This window comes from Diadema antillarum, unplaced genomic scaffold (assembly GCF_040938485.1).
Source record: "Diadema antillarum isolate AM-2024a unplaced genomic scaffold, OU_Dant_1.0 seq00001495_RagTag, whole genome shotgun sequence".
Lineage (NCBI taxonomy): Eukaryota > Metazoa > Echinodermata > Echinoidea > Diadematoida > Diadematidae > Diadema > Diadema antillarum.
The window spans coordinates 514,143-530,035 of record NW_027272232.1 but is presented as its reverse complement, the minus strand read 5'-3'; the positions used below and the strand labels follow the sequence as shown (position 1 = coordinate 530,035).

General features: G+C 39.5%; 1 protein-coding gene across 1 annotated transcript; it reads left to right on the top strand.

Annotated features, from left to right (window-relative positions):
* The first annotated feature begins 8,492 nt into the window (after positions 1–8,492).
* Positions 8,493–15,681, top strand: LOC139710050 (retinoschisin-like). Its single transcript, XM_071621996.1, has 4 exons — positions 8,493–8,574; positions 9,336–9,461; positions 9,829–10,040; positions 15,532–15,681. Exons 1-4 carry the CDS (start codon positions 8,493–8,495, stop codon positions 15,679–15,681), a joined length of 570 nt encoding a protein of 189 aa, XP_071478097.1.
* The last annotated feature ends 212 nt before the right edge of the window (positions 15,682–15,893 follow it).

Below are 15,893 nucleotides of genomic sequence, written 5' to 3'. Positions count from 1 at the left end.
TCAAAGCAAGATGGTGTCCCACTCGAAAACGTTTTAATCATCACGGACGTTCTTTTTTTCTTGGAGGTTCGTCTAAAAATATAATTTCGGTTCCTATTTGACAAAGGATGGACGGAAACTCAAAACAAACATATTATCGTGTTGCTAGATCTTAGTTGATTACGACTCAGAACAATATCACCAATAACGTTTCATGGGCTACGATCTTTATTAGAAAATAGCGGAGGCACGTCCGTGACGAAAACTGAGTATAATTTTGCATAAAAGAATATTACGTCCCATGTACAGCCAGCAGTCGTACAATTTTTGCAGGATATGTTCATTGGGTGGAACACCAAATTTTCGTATACGTTACAGTTGGGACAACAAAGTAGAATTTGCAGCAGCGATAGAAATAAAAGCATCACGGACGTTCGTCTGTTTAGGACTTTGATATTTTAATTGTTCTCTGAAGTTTTATTCGTGCTCATAAAGTTCTTATAATTTTGTGGTACATACCCATGATATGTCAGATCCAGAACATGGTCAGATATTAGATGCCACGTACCATTGAAAATGCACATCATTAGTTTGAAAAACAAAAAATATTGTGAAAATAGCGTTTTTACCGTATTTTTACGCTTTAAGTCCTTGTGAAATGAAAAATATCATGCAAAAGTCAACCAAACCATATGTTTCCTGAAAGGAAATTTACCAATCTTTGAGATGACATGAAAAAATCTGGTTTCTTAGATCATCCTGGCGTGTTCTAAGGGAAAGAATGTCATAAGGTACGAAAATTGGCAATTGTACATCGTTCAAAATTCTCACCCATATATATATATATGTGTGTGTGTGTGTGTGTGTGTGTGTGTGTGTGTGTGTGTGTGTGTGTGTGTGTGTGTGTATAAGAGAGAAATCGTTCAAGAGGAATGACTTTAATTTACGTTTGAAGACATTTCAAGAGATGCAGTCTGATTTGTTAAGGGGCAAATCATTCTACTGTTTGCAGTCTTGTAAACATACTTGTATCTTTGGCAAAAACTCTTCGAGTACGTGGACGGTGATAAGTAGGCCCCTTTAATCAAATTATGTATGAACCAAATGGTCTCTTTTGAACATGTATTGTGTTGAAAAGTTCTTGGCAAAATTCCAGGAAAATGTGTACATGAAAATTACGCTGTACAAAGCATGTGATGGGAAATGTAAACAGTATGTGCGAATGCTTCTATGTTTCCTGCTAAACTTATTTGTATAGTGGGGAAAAGGAAAGAAAAGAGAAGTCTCGCTCTACCATGTCTACACCACAACGCCTACGGATATCTAAGCTGGAGGTGGATTGGAATGTCTTGTTTAGAGCACCAACCTAAGTACAGATTAATTGGCACGCTATCTTTTGAAGAGAAACAATACTTTGTTTCACATTGTTAGTGGGGAAAAGAAAAGAAAAGAAAGTAGGGTTCCCTTCGTGAGAGATGTTGAGATCCCGCTCTACACCACAACGCCTACGGATGTCTAGGCTGGAGGTGGGTTGTAATGTCTTGTATAGAGCACCAACAGTAATTGCAGATTGATTGGCACGTTGTCTTTTGAAGAGAAACAATACTTTGTTTCACACACGATGATAGCAGAAAGACAACTGATAATGAACCGCTCATTTGAAATCAAGCAGAAGTTTTTCAGAACATTTCAAGAGGCATATTGGTGAGTTACAGTCTGTGAAAAACAAATTGAAGGCCACCTGCAATACAGCCTTGCATTTTCCGACATCACAACAGCTTCACGTGAAATAATCAACACGTTCCATATACTCGTGATGGAGAGGGAAAATAATAAACAACAACATTGCAAGATTGATGAAGACAACAGACGGGAACTGATTCCACGTAAAATACATAAACATGTACATATGCATTTTGATTTCTCCATGCATTTTCCCATATCATTACACACAATCATTGCACATGTATACTTGATATGGTGTTCAGATCACTGTGTGCAGACTGAGTACGATCCGATAATTGAGAACCTTTGCCTGAGAAAGGATTGTAGCCTATCCCGCGAGTCAAAAAGAAGCTTTCTTATCATCTCGTGCATCCTGTACTCTATGTGCAATGCAACCATCATAGAGACAAGCTTGCCTTCACCCAAACTGTTTATTGCCAATGGAAGACTCTGATGATCCCATACAGTGGCTGTGCACCTGGAAGAACGCTGCTTTGACCTCAGGATGTCCAATTTAGTCGTGGTGGAGATCTGTGTGCCGATCCGTGCAATGTAAGCTCAATCGCGTGCTTCACTGAAGACGCAGATGCTGCCCTGTCTTGAATCGAGGGTATACATCTAGACCAATTTCAGCAGGATGTTACATTGAATCATCACTTGCTGGCAGAGAGTTTTAACCGGATGATATTACCCGCTGCCATATTACCCTGATTGACACATTGGATGCAAACCGGATGGCGGCCATATTGGAAAAAAAAAATATTTGGACATGGGGGCACAACTCTTGGCCAGGCCCAATTGTTAAGAAGTATCGAGTATAAAGAAGACAATAAGAGCAAATAGTAGTTCCACTCCTATTTGGAAGTGAGGTACCTAAAGATGTCATCAAAAACAAAAAACAAAAATGCCCCAAGTTGCCTGACTTAATGACCTAAACTTAACTGGATGACAATAGCAAGACACAGGATTACTTCATGAGGAATGCATGTTAGGCCTCACAGTATGTCGTTTTCCAGATGGTCCATGACGTCACTGCATGCTCCAGGACCATGAGTCATTCATCGGAACCATACAGCCCACGAGCTCGAAACTATGTAGCATTGCCCATGAGCTTGACACTAAGCTTAGGCAAACCAGGCCCATAAGAGTCCGACACATGGAGGGGGGGGGGGGGGGGGGGGGGGGCGAGGTCCACAAGACCGTTACACTGAATAGATTAAGCTCTCTGAAATACCAAATCTCATACCGTGGGCAAAGTTTTCCTCGAGTGTCGAGCTCGCGGACCGCACTGCTTGTGGGCCTATTATATTTGATGTCGAGCTCATGGACCTTGTTCATCTAGTGTTTAGGTCACAGGATGTATGACTCGTGGGCTGCGTAACTAATGGGCTGTACGACTCTTGAGTTATTTGACTTGTGACGTACACCTGATGAGGTGGGCCTGTTGTTTTCTGGCTAGCATCTTTCACCCTTTCACCCTTTCACCTTTTCATCCAGTTCAAGGGACTTTGCCATATGCCTGTTCACACACTATTAAGCATCAACCCAAAATATGGTACTCCTCTCCCCACCCTCCATGTTTAAGCGTACAAATTTTGTCCAGTGCAAATTGGATAATGTTGCACATAATTTCATGCAAGTTAGACTGCATAACTAACCCAAACATAAATATTATACAGTATGTCCCCAAAAAATTTTCAATCAGATTTTCGCATTGATAACACCCAATATGATTAAATTGTCTAAATGCTTCTTCAGGGTCTTGAAATATAAAATTTTAGCTCTATTTTGCAGTAAACCCCATTCGATTTGGTTAAGCGGTCACAGAGAAATGTGGATTGTTGTAAAGCATGTCATGAGTCTGATTCTTCCAAGTTTAGCACTTCAATGATCTTGTGTGTGAATACAATAGACAGAACTTGGGGGGAAGAGATTCCTGACATCCTCTACACAATTCCTCATTTCTCTTTGACCACTGATTTGATTTGATTTGATTTGACTTATTTATCAGGAGACACTGAAGCAAATCGAATGGGATTCCCTGTAAGATGTGGGCAATGAGTTACAGTTTCATACCCTGAATTTGTATTTAGATTGATTCGATATTTTTAAAGATATCATTGCGGAGGGTCCCGTTGCATTTTTTTTTCGGACATACGGTATCTGAGGTCACTGCCATCACTGAAGACACGTAAGCTTCATTTCTGAAGTAATTGACCGCTCACATTCCTCAGACCTCTTTAACTATGAACCAATGCTCTGTGGAATATGCATATATACTTTGATTATAACGTCAAGGCGTGATTTGTAAATGATTAAACTTTTAGGATTAAACCAATGAAGCCAAACATCAATATTTGTAATCCTACACAAAATTTGATATTCTAGAAGTCTGACATCACATTGTCCTTAGATGTCAAAGTTGGATATACACAGGGTAATGACCAATGTTCTGTGGAATGAGGAGACACTTCTATTGTAGCATAAATGCTAATAGCATAATGCATGATTGCACACCAGGTATACAATTAACCATTGAATATACGTCAAATATCAATATTCTGATATTTTGAGGTCATTGACCTGTCACAGTCCTCGGAGGTCAAAGGCAGAGACATGTAAATAATTTCCCTTGATCTGAGGAATAGGAAAGCGATTCAGTTGTAACACAGATGAATTTTTAAGACATCGTTATCATGTTTATCATCAACCAATTGCACCAAATAGAAAAATTCTGATGATTTGAGGTCATTGACCTCTGGAGGTCATCAGAGGTCAAAGGTAGAAACCTGTAAAGAATCGGTGGAACATTGAGGCAATTCCACTGAAAAAAACAAACAAACAAGGTTTTAGTACATCCTTGCCATGTTTATCATTAATCAATGACAAAATATCAATATTCTGATATTTTGAGGTAATTGACCTCTGGAGGTCATCAGAGGTCAAAGGTAGAAATCTGTCAGGTTCTATGGAACATGAAGACAATTCCACTGTAACAAAAAAAGTAAGTTTTTAGTACATCATTACCATTTTAACATTTATCAATGACGCAAAATATCTATTTTTATCAAATTTTGAGGTCATTGACCTTTGGAGGTCATCAGAGGTCAATTCAGACTTACATCCCGATCTTAAAATGAATCTTATAACACGTACTAACACTGGTGAAAGTTTCATGCTTTAGTCAAATTTTGCATAATTTTTCGGCTTATCTGCTCTACTACTAGTGAAGAAATTCCTCTGAAGGAAGATTTATTTGGCAGAGGTCCCAAAGAATGTCATAATCCTGGCCGCAGCTGATCCTCAACAAGCACGCGGGTTAACTGCCTGTGACTTGCGGCAGCTACGGGCCTACTACTGGTGTTCTGCGTGGACCTCTGCTCGCAATCCCCACGAGTTATCCGGAAAAGGTTTTGAGCTTGCTCAAAACTTGGCTGCGGGTAAATCGGACTTGCGTGCACAACTACGGGTGGCTACGTACTAGGTACTGTCATTGTGCAGGCCATCTGCGAGGACCTCCGGGTAGCAAAAATCGTTCCCCACGAGTCACAAGCAAGGCTTGCTCGGAAAGGTGTGACGGGCCCTCGAGCATGCTCAAACTTGTTCCAGGTGAGTCGCGGGGATTGCCCGCAGATGTCCACGCAGAACACCAGTAGAAGGGCCGTAGCGGTAGCACCTCGCAGGCATCTCCCACGCAACTTACTATAATCAATGAAGAAATGAAGATAAGAAGAATTTTACTAGCGGTTTGAAAAGATGAACATCTTAAAACCATCCCAACTTTGCTCTGCTACCCCCCCCCCCCCCTCCCCCAACCCCCGGCACTTTATGTTGCACCATGTTGCCGGGATTGTAGGTGGCTTGTGTATGTGCGCATGTGTGTGGGTGTGTGTGTGCGCGCATGCGCATGCGTATGTAGGACCTAGTAGAAAACTCGGAAATGTGCACATATCCCTGGGAGAGAGGCTGCGTTCATATAAATTCTACCGCGGCGCCAAGGAGAATCAGAGAGTTTGTGATTCTTAGGACCGATAGGACGAGAAGGTCATTTCGTGTCTTACAGTCTTCGAGTTATCCATCCTTAGAGCAGCTCGCTGCCCAAGCTGTGTTCGTCATCATGGCTAGAAGATTCATCGTCGGTGTTCTTCTGCTGTCATGTCTGACATCTGGTAGGCAAGCTCTTCCCATCTCATTTTCTTTCTTTCTCTCTCTCTCTCTCTCTCCTCAAGTCAAGTGGGGAGTACTCCCATTATGGCGAGGTCAGATTCTCATTAACGAGGTAAATACTCGTTTGTAATGTGGGTTCCGAGCAAACCTTAAGATGCTAGCATACGGGAATTCGGAGTTTCTTCTAAATATTGTGAGCTAAATGTCGGACCTAAAATGACAGATAAACAAAGGAGATTTCCGTGCGGCTATAATGAGGATGATTTTGGCCCCAAATCAAACAGCAGGAAAAAAAGCCACACAGTGTAAAAACCAGCAAATTACTGTTGAATAGCTCTCGACCGCTTTCTTCTGTGTATAATCCCTCCGTGCTGAAACAGTTAAGTGACTATACAATATGCATTGCTATGGAGAGCGCCACTTACATTATGTGCTCCTTAGTATAGGTTTTCCCGGTCAATTTCATAATTTTGCCTTTCAAATTCATTAATGTGCATTCAAATTCACACAGGGCACGCACGAGAAAATATTCGGGCATTCAAAATCAGAATCCGAGCGATCAATTTCATTTATGGGCGTTCCATTTCGTTTTCGTGAAATCAAATTCATGATTGGGCATTCAATTTCAAAATGCGAGCACCGACTTTCCTACTTGTGCATTCAAATTCACGCGATAGTCATGTGATAGTCCCAATGAGCATGTTTGGAGCGTTCAATTTCATTTTTAGGCAATCAAGTTCCTACTTCGTGCAATCAATTTAACGAGGAAAATGTAGTACACTTTTTAAGAAAGGAAAAAGGGCCAACACAACCAATGAAGGCTTGTATATAGTGTAATTATGATTGTTTACAGGTTCTAAATTGTTTTCTGTTCATGTATTCTTTGTTTTTCATCTCAATAAATTTCAAATTGTATTATCCAATCAGCAGTGCAGCCAAACAACACAACGACAATTTCATCGTATTTCTTGTTGATACTACATGCTGACAATGCACCAACACCAACCACATAATGACAATTCATCAATTTAAAGACAAACTGACACACAATGATCTCACATAGTCCCGCAAAAGTAAACCAATAAGACAGCAATACACAACAAACAAGACATATAAAATGTTCATGTATCAGTTTCAATATAGTCGAAATTGTTTTTTGTTTTTCCTCGAAGGCGTCACCCAACCCTCCGTACAATGCTCGTCTGTAGGTCTTTCAGTGCCTAATGTTTGTTTGTTTGTTTCATTTTCCATCAAAGAAGATGGCTGGATAACCCATATTCAGCTGCAATAGCTGGTCTTCCATATGGGGTCCAGTTGGATGTAAGCCTTAAACACCCTGCTCTTTGCGATGAGTAAATGAAGTGGGATCTTTTACGTGCATGAGTTGTGACTCTCTCACACATGGGACCTCCGTTTTATGTCCAATCCGACGGACATGTGCCTGTCATTGCCTGTATATTCTTTTTCGCTAAGCGCGAGTTCAAAATTTTTGATGAACAGGTGGACCTCTACTGCAAAATAAATAATCATCATAAATCCCAATATATTCAAAGCCAAATGAAAAACACATGCATACACGGCCCCAAACTAACTAAATTCAGGACTTCTTTTAAATTGAATGCAGTTATTTGGAACATGGTTGCCTATTCACGAAATTGAATGACCGACGAGATTTCGTCGCCAGCTTGACATGAATTTGAATGCTCATTGATGAAATGCGTGCTCCTCTCTTAAATTTGAATGCTCCGATAGTGAATTTGAATGTTCCGATAGTGAATTTGAATGTTCCGATAGTGAATTTGAATGCTCCGACAGTGAATCTGAATGCACGGATATTGAATTCGAATGACCGGATTTTGAATTTGATTGCTGATTCAGTGCTGCGAGCGTGGAATGCGTGAAATCGAATTCTCGGAATAGGAACTTGAATGACAAAAGTATGAAATTGACCGGGAAAACCTATATTAACCCTCTCTGTGTTAATGAGCTAAATGTGATCAAATGTCTCACACAAACCTATGGAGAGGAAATAAACGTCGGTGGCACACAATGGGTTAAACTTCGTTATAACGATATTCCCTCAGGTCTCTTTATAATTATGTCGATCATTTTAAAATGTAGGCCATACTCTGTACCACTGATGTAAACACTGCATTCCTTATTGGTCCATGCCTGTGACTATTGATGCAAAGTTCTGCAGATAAGAAAAGAAAAAAACAAGTTAGATGTAAGATTGGTGTAAATTCAGCTGTATCATATATGCAACACGTAGAATAGATTTTAGTTCGCGTGGAGAGTTGCACCATATTTCTTTAAACTTCTTTGGGTATATAGTGTAACTGAAGAGTAAAGACGAAACGTGATTGAACTTATAATCAATAGTATTTTACATTTCCAATAGAAATAGTTTTAAGAGATAAAATGTCTAACATATCTTATTTTTATAGAATGTACAATTTATACTATAATTCTGAAAGTAGACACCTTTCATCACATTCTGTCTCTAGATGATCTAAATCTGATCAATTTAATGAATTGCCATTTATAGCATTATTTCAATCGTTGCGGAAGTTCAGACAGTGTTTGATATGTTGGCCTACATTTAAATTCGTTCAGTCTATATGTATCCTGCTGAGGAGTTTGACGAGGAGTACCTTCGCGACTTGGAAGACCAAATCTTGAAACTGCTGAGTTTTCGTTCATGTAAGTACTTCTACACTGCGTGTTCCTTGTACTTGTACCCCCAAGAACACACACTCACAAACCAACGCGCGTACATACACATACATACCCTCGTTATGGCATTATGACATTTGTCCATGAGTTTAGGATTTCGTTGATTCTTGGGGATTTTTTGTTCTTTTCATCCATACATGATTTGCATATCTCACTTTTTATATCACCTTTCAAACCAAGCGAAAACTATTCGAAACAATAGCCATCGAAGCATGGATTGTGTTGTTATCATCACTATTATTAAAGAAGATCAAACATCGACTAAAATGTCACTATGCACTCTAGTGAAAAGCTTGTGACGTCAACCGACCTCCAGCCCTGCAGCTGAGCTCCCCAGCGGGTTATCGTACAGGATAATTGTGTGTGCCGCTTGCGTTCGCACCCTGTTTGTTTGTTTGTTTGTTTGTTTGTTTGTTTGTTTGTTGTTGCTCTTCTTCTTCTTCTCCTTCTTCTTCTTCTTCTTTTGTCCCATTCATAGCACAGCTACATGGCTTGGAAACATTCTCGCTTGAATGGACAGCAGAGCCTCAGAGTCTGCTCTTTCAGAATCTGCCCTTTTAAACTAAAAATTCCTTTCTGATGACCTTTTGCTGGTTTTGTATATCAGGGTCACATTACTCCTTCTAAAAGATACTTATATTGTTTCAAATGCAAAAACAGTAACAAGAGAAGACGAAAGTCTTATAAAAATTTACATATTGCCTTCCATACTTGTCATATTGCCATAGCTGAGGAGATCCTACCCACCCAGATGGGCATGGCTGATGGGTCAATCACAATAGACCAGCTGTCTACCAGTTCCTGCTACCAGTACCCCGACTGTGCAGACCGGGCCAGACTGGACCAGGGAGCTGGTAAGAAGGAAATGAGGAAACTTCCATTCATGACACATGAAGTTAACACGTCGACATCGGGCAATTTGTCCATCAACTGAAGTGAAAACAATCCATAGCAAGAATTTCAATAATTCGAAGAAATCAAATTCACCGTTAGTGTCATATTAGTCGGATACCAAAATGATAGACAATCAAAAAAAAAAAATCATGATTCAGGGTGTATCTCTAACCTCTGTAAAAACTCACAAAAGGTGGTAGCTGAGAATTAATGGTCTACAACAACGGAGTGCAGATTTTAGGTAAATGTTGATGGAGGATTAGATGGATACTTGAGGAATGAGTTCCTATAAACTGAAAATGTGTATGTGCATTTATTTTCTTTAAGGAAATGGACGTCGAGGTGCGTGGTGTGCGGCAAGAAGCGATTCGTCACCATGGATAGAAGTAGACTTTGGAAAACCAATTATCGTCTCAGGTATTATCACACAAGGCAGGGCTGACAGTTACCAGCAGTGGGTGACAGCGTTCAGTGTCCAGTACTCAGCCGACTGTGAGGGCGCCCTCTTGGACGTCACGGATTACACTGGATATGCAAAGGTGATTTTGAATCATACTTCACCATCTTTTTGTGGCTTGAAAATCGATAAAATTACAATGATATCCTGGAAATCAATAGATTCTCAGGGATAAACGGACAAAACCATTCACTGAATCTTTGTTTACCAATAAATGTTTAACCATTTTGATTTTTATAAAACTATACTAATTATTTAAATGATTTAGATTTCGCCTGTAAATGAAATATTTTCGGAGATGGGGTCATAATTCCTTAAATTGTTTACTAAACTTTGTGGCGACATGTCATGTTGATAATTCTCACTAGAGGTTAACGAGAGATGTAATAATTAGCAAGTAGAAGAAAAAAAATACTTTTTGAAAATGTAATATCCAAGTTTAAAAAAAAAATGGGAGGAGTAGTAAGTCTGACAACCTACCTTGGATTGGGGAACACATCCTCTAAAGGTATCCTCTCACTATTCGATCGGAGTCAGACTCTGTACCTAATGTATTCATTGCAGATATTCAAGGGAAACAGAGACATGAACACAAAGGTTACCAACATGTTCCCTAAGCCAGTCTTTGCATGCATCGTCCGAATTTTGCCGGTGACCTGGTAGCTACAGTCACTGTAGCATGCGATTCGACCTGCTTGGAGACGGTATGCCATCTCACGCAAATATTTTAATGTCTATACATAGATGTATATTGCTGTATGTATGTTTTTGTCCCTTTTAATGATAAGAATATTGTGAAGACTCCTGAATAAGCCGTAGGAAGCCGAAAATCTGAGTGGAGTAAACGTAATATTTCTGGCCAAAGCTGCAATACGTGCATATATATATATGTGACCCTGCACCTTAAAACAAACAAAAAGTCGCCAGACATGAATTTTTAGTTAAGACCATATTCTGAAAGAGCAGACTTTAAGCCTTAAAATGATGTATAACTCAAATCAAATTGACTTTCCTAACCTATCTTAATATTGGAAAGAAAGCACAAACTCAGGAAAAGTGTGAACTGAGAAAAGAGGCTCTGAAGTACAGTGTCTATTCAAGCGCTTAATCTTTACCAAACCGTGCTGGCTGTGCGATGAATGGGACAAAAGACAGGAAGTAAACTACCAGAGTAACAACAATGAAGGGATTATCAAATTAAACTGAAATGAAAAATGCCTCATTAACACATTCTGTCCATAATTAATGCCAACTTTCAAAGCAGTAGCACTATCCTTTCAGAAGTTATTAGAGTTGAAAGTGAAGAGTGTGGACAAGGTTTTTCAGAAATGAAAAAGGGACTCTAAAGAAACACCTATTCTACCAAAAATGTTCGAGATAAACTGCTAAAAAAACACACTTTTCTGCCCGTTTTATGATACCAAATTTTGGCATAATGTAAAAGAAGACCCGCTCTTTCAGAAAATATGAAAAAGTCAAGTTCGACTAGGTTGACCCATTTCACTTATTTTCAGTCCTCACGCAAAATCAGTGTGTGCGACTTTATGTTCGTTTTGAGGTGCACGGTCACATATATATACCGGGTGTCCCAAAAAAAGCGGAACTGTGGATTTTCAGTACCTTGCGTTCTAGAAGTGATATATTTTTTGACATCATTAGAAAGAGCATCTTCCGCAGAAGACCATGATACCAAAATCATTAAATTTGGTTCAGTACTTTTTATTCTACGCCAATTTCTGTAAATGCAGTCATTTTCAATTTTTTTGGGACTTAAGAGATAATAATTTGGATGCGACACGCGTTCCATACGGCGAATTGTATAAGCTCGTTGATCCATGTCAACAAAAGATAACGCTTTCATATTGGGCGCGCGCACACACACACACACACACACACTGCTTTTTCCTGGCCAGTGCCCAATGTGAGAGCTGTATCTTTTGTTGACATGGATCACCGAGCTTACACAATATTCACCGTATGGATCGCGTGTTGCACTGAAATTATTATCTCTTAAGTCCCAAAAATCCGGCGAAATTTGAAAATGACTGCATTTTCAGAAATTGGCGTAGAATAGAAAGTACTAAACTAAATTTAATGATTTTGGTATCATTGTCTTCTGCGGAAAATGCTCTTTCTAATGATGTTAAAAAATATATCACTTTTAGAACGCAAAATACTGAAAATCCACCGTTCCGCTTTTTTGGGGACACCCGGTATATTTATATGAAGACCTGAATATAAGAACGACCCAAGTCCAATTTTTTGCCAAATTCAGTTTAACATGGGAAATTGTAGCTTATGCATGGACTCATCTTTTGTATAAATGATAAATCCTAATTACCCCCGGAAGTGCATGAGATAAATGAGTTAAATCTTATATGAATGTAAGAATGAAGGACTTGGGTCATTCTTACATTTATATTATAGCGCCCTCTCTCGTCCTTCTCTCATCTCTATAGCAGAATATCATGTATATGAATCAAAGAACGACCCAAGTCCATATGAATCAAAGCACGACCCAAGTCCATCACACAAAATGGCCTCTCCACAATTAATGTAAATGTTAATTGTCATAATAATATATGTCCTAATTTGTATATACAATGTTGCCTTCCCATCACAGTTAAATAGAATATTATTGGACAAATAAAAAAGATATGAAGTTTTTTAAAGTTTACTCGAAATGGTCTTCCATGGATTTGGGTCGTTCTTATATTCATATACAGTACTCATATATACATATATATTTATATATGTGCAACCCCCAAACCCCTAATTGTCTCAAGGGGGCCGACCAATGTTGTACAGACGCGGATAAATTTTGGTCTGGTCTGTTAGCTTCTCTCTGTACTGGTCGGGGGTCAGCTAATCACATAGACACCAATCATCAACAAATTTCCAAAAATCAGAAAGAGACTTAAATATTACTTCACAACAACAGTGAATACAAAATGCGGGAGAAGGGATAAAATTTATATGGATAATGTCAATGCTGCGAACAGCATATTTATTCACCGACCTGCCTTCTCGTAGGTCTGAAACAGATATTTAATCACAAACAAAGTCCTTTTCTTATTACACAAGGGAACACATCATTCATCACTTAACTCCTCTTATACCTTTGGAGACCGTTTCATATTCTACCATCTTAATCTATGGGAAAGGGTGGGATTTGGTTAATAGGGAAATGATGTTAGTGGGTGTGGCCACTTATCTCGACATCGGCAGGGTCGCGGGGTGAGGTTCTCGTCTGCATGTCGATCGAGCTCGTCCAAGGGCTGGGGCGTCTGTTAACCGGTCTGCTTTCACTGCTTCCTTAAACGATTCGTCACCATCGCCGTTTACGTTGTGGCAATCTGACAGGACGCTTCAACATCTCTGATGACATCAGTCGACTATTTCGAGTTCGTTACATCCCACATTGGTGTAAACCAAAGTTCTGTTCTGTCGTGGTGTACCGTTTCTCGACTTGTTGTTCACCGGTTAACTCATTTACTCTTGGGCAGTCCAAACCGAGATCCTCGTAACATTCACAGCGTCGATAGAGTTTAGTTGATTAATATGGAGGGGAGCATGATGTACAAGGAAAGGGGATCTCCTAACTCTAACTCTGTGGTCGCCAACTATTCTTCGCCCTTCTCTATCTGCCGGTCTCTCAAATCACGCAGCTCCTCTGTTGTTTCCCCTCTCTTCTGTTTCCTCTCTCTAATAATCTCTTCTGCTCAAACATGGTCTTTTATAACAAATTTACTGGAAATTAATTTCTTATTGGTCAGATCTTCCATTAGCTCCTCCCATTCGTTTCTGTGGAACTCCGTTTTCTCTGATTCATCTCAATTTCTGATTAGCTCGCCCACTGTCTTTTAGTTTCTTTATTTCCTTCTTCTCTGTAACTACTGGTCAAGACTTTATTGTTTCTTGGATAACAAAATAATAAACCAAATGAAAGCTAGTGTCCTTATGACATCCAACGTCACCGTCATCGTTGTTCTGAGTTGTTGTCCCTGAATTTGTCTTTGGAATTTCTGTCTGACCTACTGCACTAAAGAACATCAAAATAAAGGAAAAGTTCTGGCTGGAGAACGACCTTCCAGCTCAGAGGGTCATTCATGTTTAGGGATCAGAGGGCAAAAACTCGTCATCCCCGTAATTTGGATTGGGGCTTTGGGGATGGAGAGTGCGGGGAACTGACCACTATATAGCTGGAGAAAGTAGCCAATGTCAAACTCATAAATTCCTAGGACCAATAACTTTTCTTGGGAGAGGAGAATCGAAAAGAGAAAAAAAAGGAAGTCTAGCTGGAAGCAAAATAAAGGGTTTCATAAACTCCAAGAAGGGGAAAAGACTGATTCATATTGACGTCACCGGGTGACTTGGAAAACAACTGTAGTGCTTTTGTTTTCTTTAACTTTCTATTCTATTCTATTCTATTCTTTTCTTAATTATATGTGCTAGTAGGCTTCTGGGCTACATATGTATATGTATATATATATATATATATATATATATATATATGTATATATGTTTATGTATATATATACATATATATATATATATATATATATATATATATATATATACCTGCGTGTGTGTGTCTGTGTCTGTATGTCTGGTTCATACATTATTTTGAATCCCCATGAAAATAAATTACCGGAAGTCAGCTTCAACTATTACATGAAATTCTTTCAATGAATGGTCATGCAGTCAACGCGGGTATTCCCCAAAAATTGGGGATGGAAGACGGAAGAATTCCAGATGACCGCTTATCCGCCAGTTCCTGTTACCAGTACACAGACTGCGCAACCCGTGCCCGACTGAATCAGCCAGCCAGTAAGTGACAACGCCTTTACCTCCTCACCCCTCCGCCTCCCCTTCCCCCTTCCGCCAAGACCATTAGAACGGTTAAACCTACTTAATATTATGTGTCACGATGTATTGTAATAAATTTCATATTTCAAAATGAATTTAGCACAAATCCCGCTAAATCTGGAGAGTCGACCCGCACTTTGTTATTTTAGTTTAATTGATGATGTCCCGCTATATCTATTATTGTAATTTCTTAGTGATTATTATTCATAATAGGTATATTATCACAATTTATCAAAGCTAAATATCTTCATTGAGATATAAATTGAACCCAAAACAATCGTTGTTTTCTAAGGTGGCGGACGCAGAGGTGCGTGGTGCCCAAAAGCAGCGTATTTCGATCCGTCGCCATGGGTACAGGCGGACCTTGGGACTGACTACCGTATCGAGGGAGTTATTACACAGGGTCGATACCCTAACTACAGCCAGTGGGTGGAGAGTTTCGGCATCCAATACAAAAGAGACGGTGCATCGAATTTCGAAGACGTTCTTTGGATAGACAATATACGCGAGGTTTGTATACTAGCAACATAATTATGTTTTTCTTTTTAAGGGAATGATTAAGCCTCCATCCCAACGGGTTCTTGACTAATGGACCTTTTTACAATGTCCAAAAAAAAAAAATCGTGGGTGTAGGTCTCGTAGTTTTACCCCGTAGATTGCAAACAAATGATTAAAAGATTTGAAATTTGTCTCGTATTTGACAGATATTCCAAGGAAATACCGACAAGAACACTGAGGTCACCAACATTCTTCCGGCCTCTGTAATCGCCCGCTACGTCCGCATTCGTCCAAAATCTTGCCACGATCATTGTAGCATGCGATTCGAGCTCCTCGGAACTACTCTGCCGGGCTAAGAGAGGTTCGAGAGATTATGTCTAACCATGTTGCATGTATGCATGATACTCTAAAAGTGCCCCTGTACAAAAGATAATGACATCAATAGCTGTAAATGGTAATTTACCGATAAAAAAGTGAAAAAAGTAACTCAAAATCGCCATTTTTAAAGTCGTCCCAGATATTCGTTCTCTGTTACAGTAGATTGTCATGTGATGAAATGGAATGATCT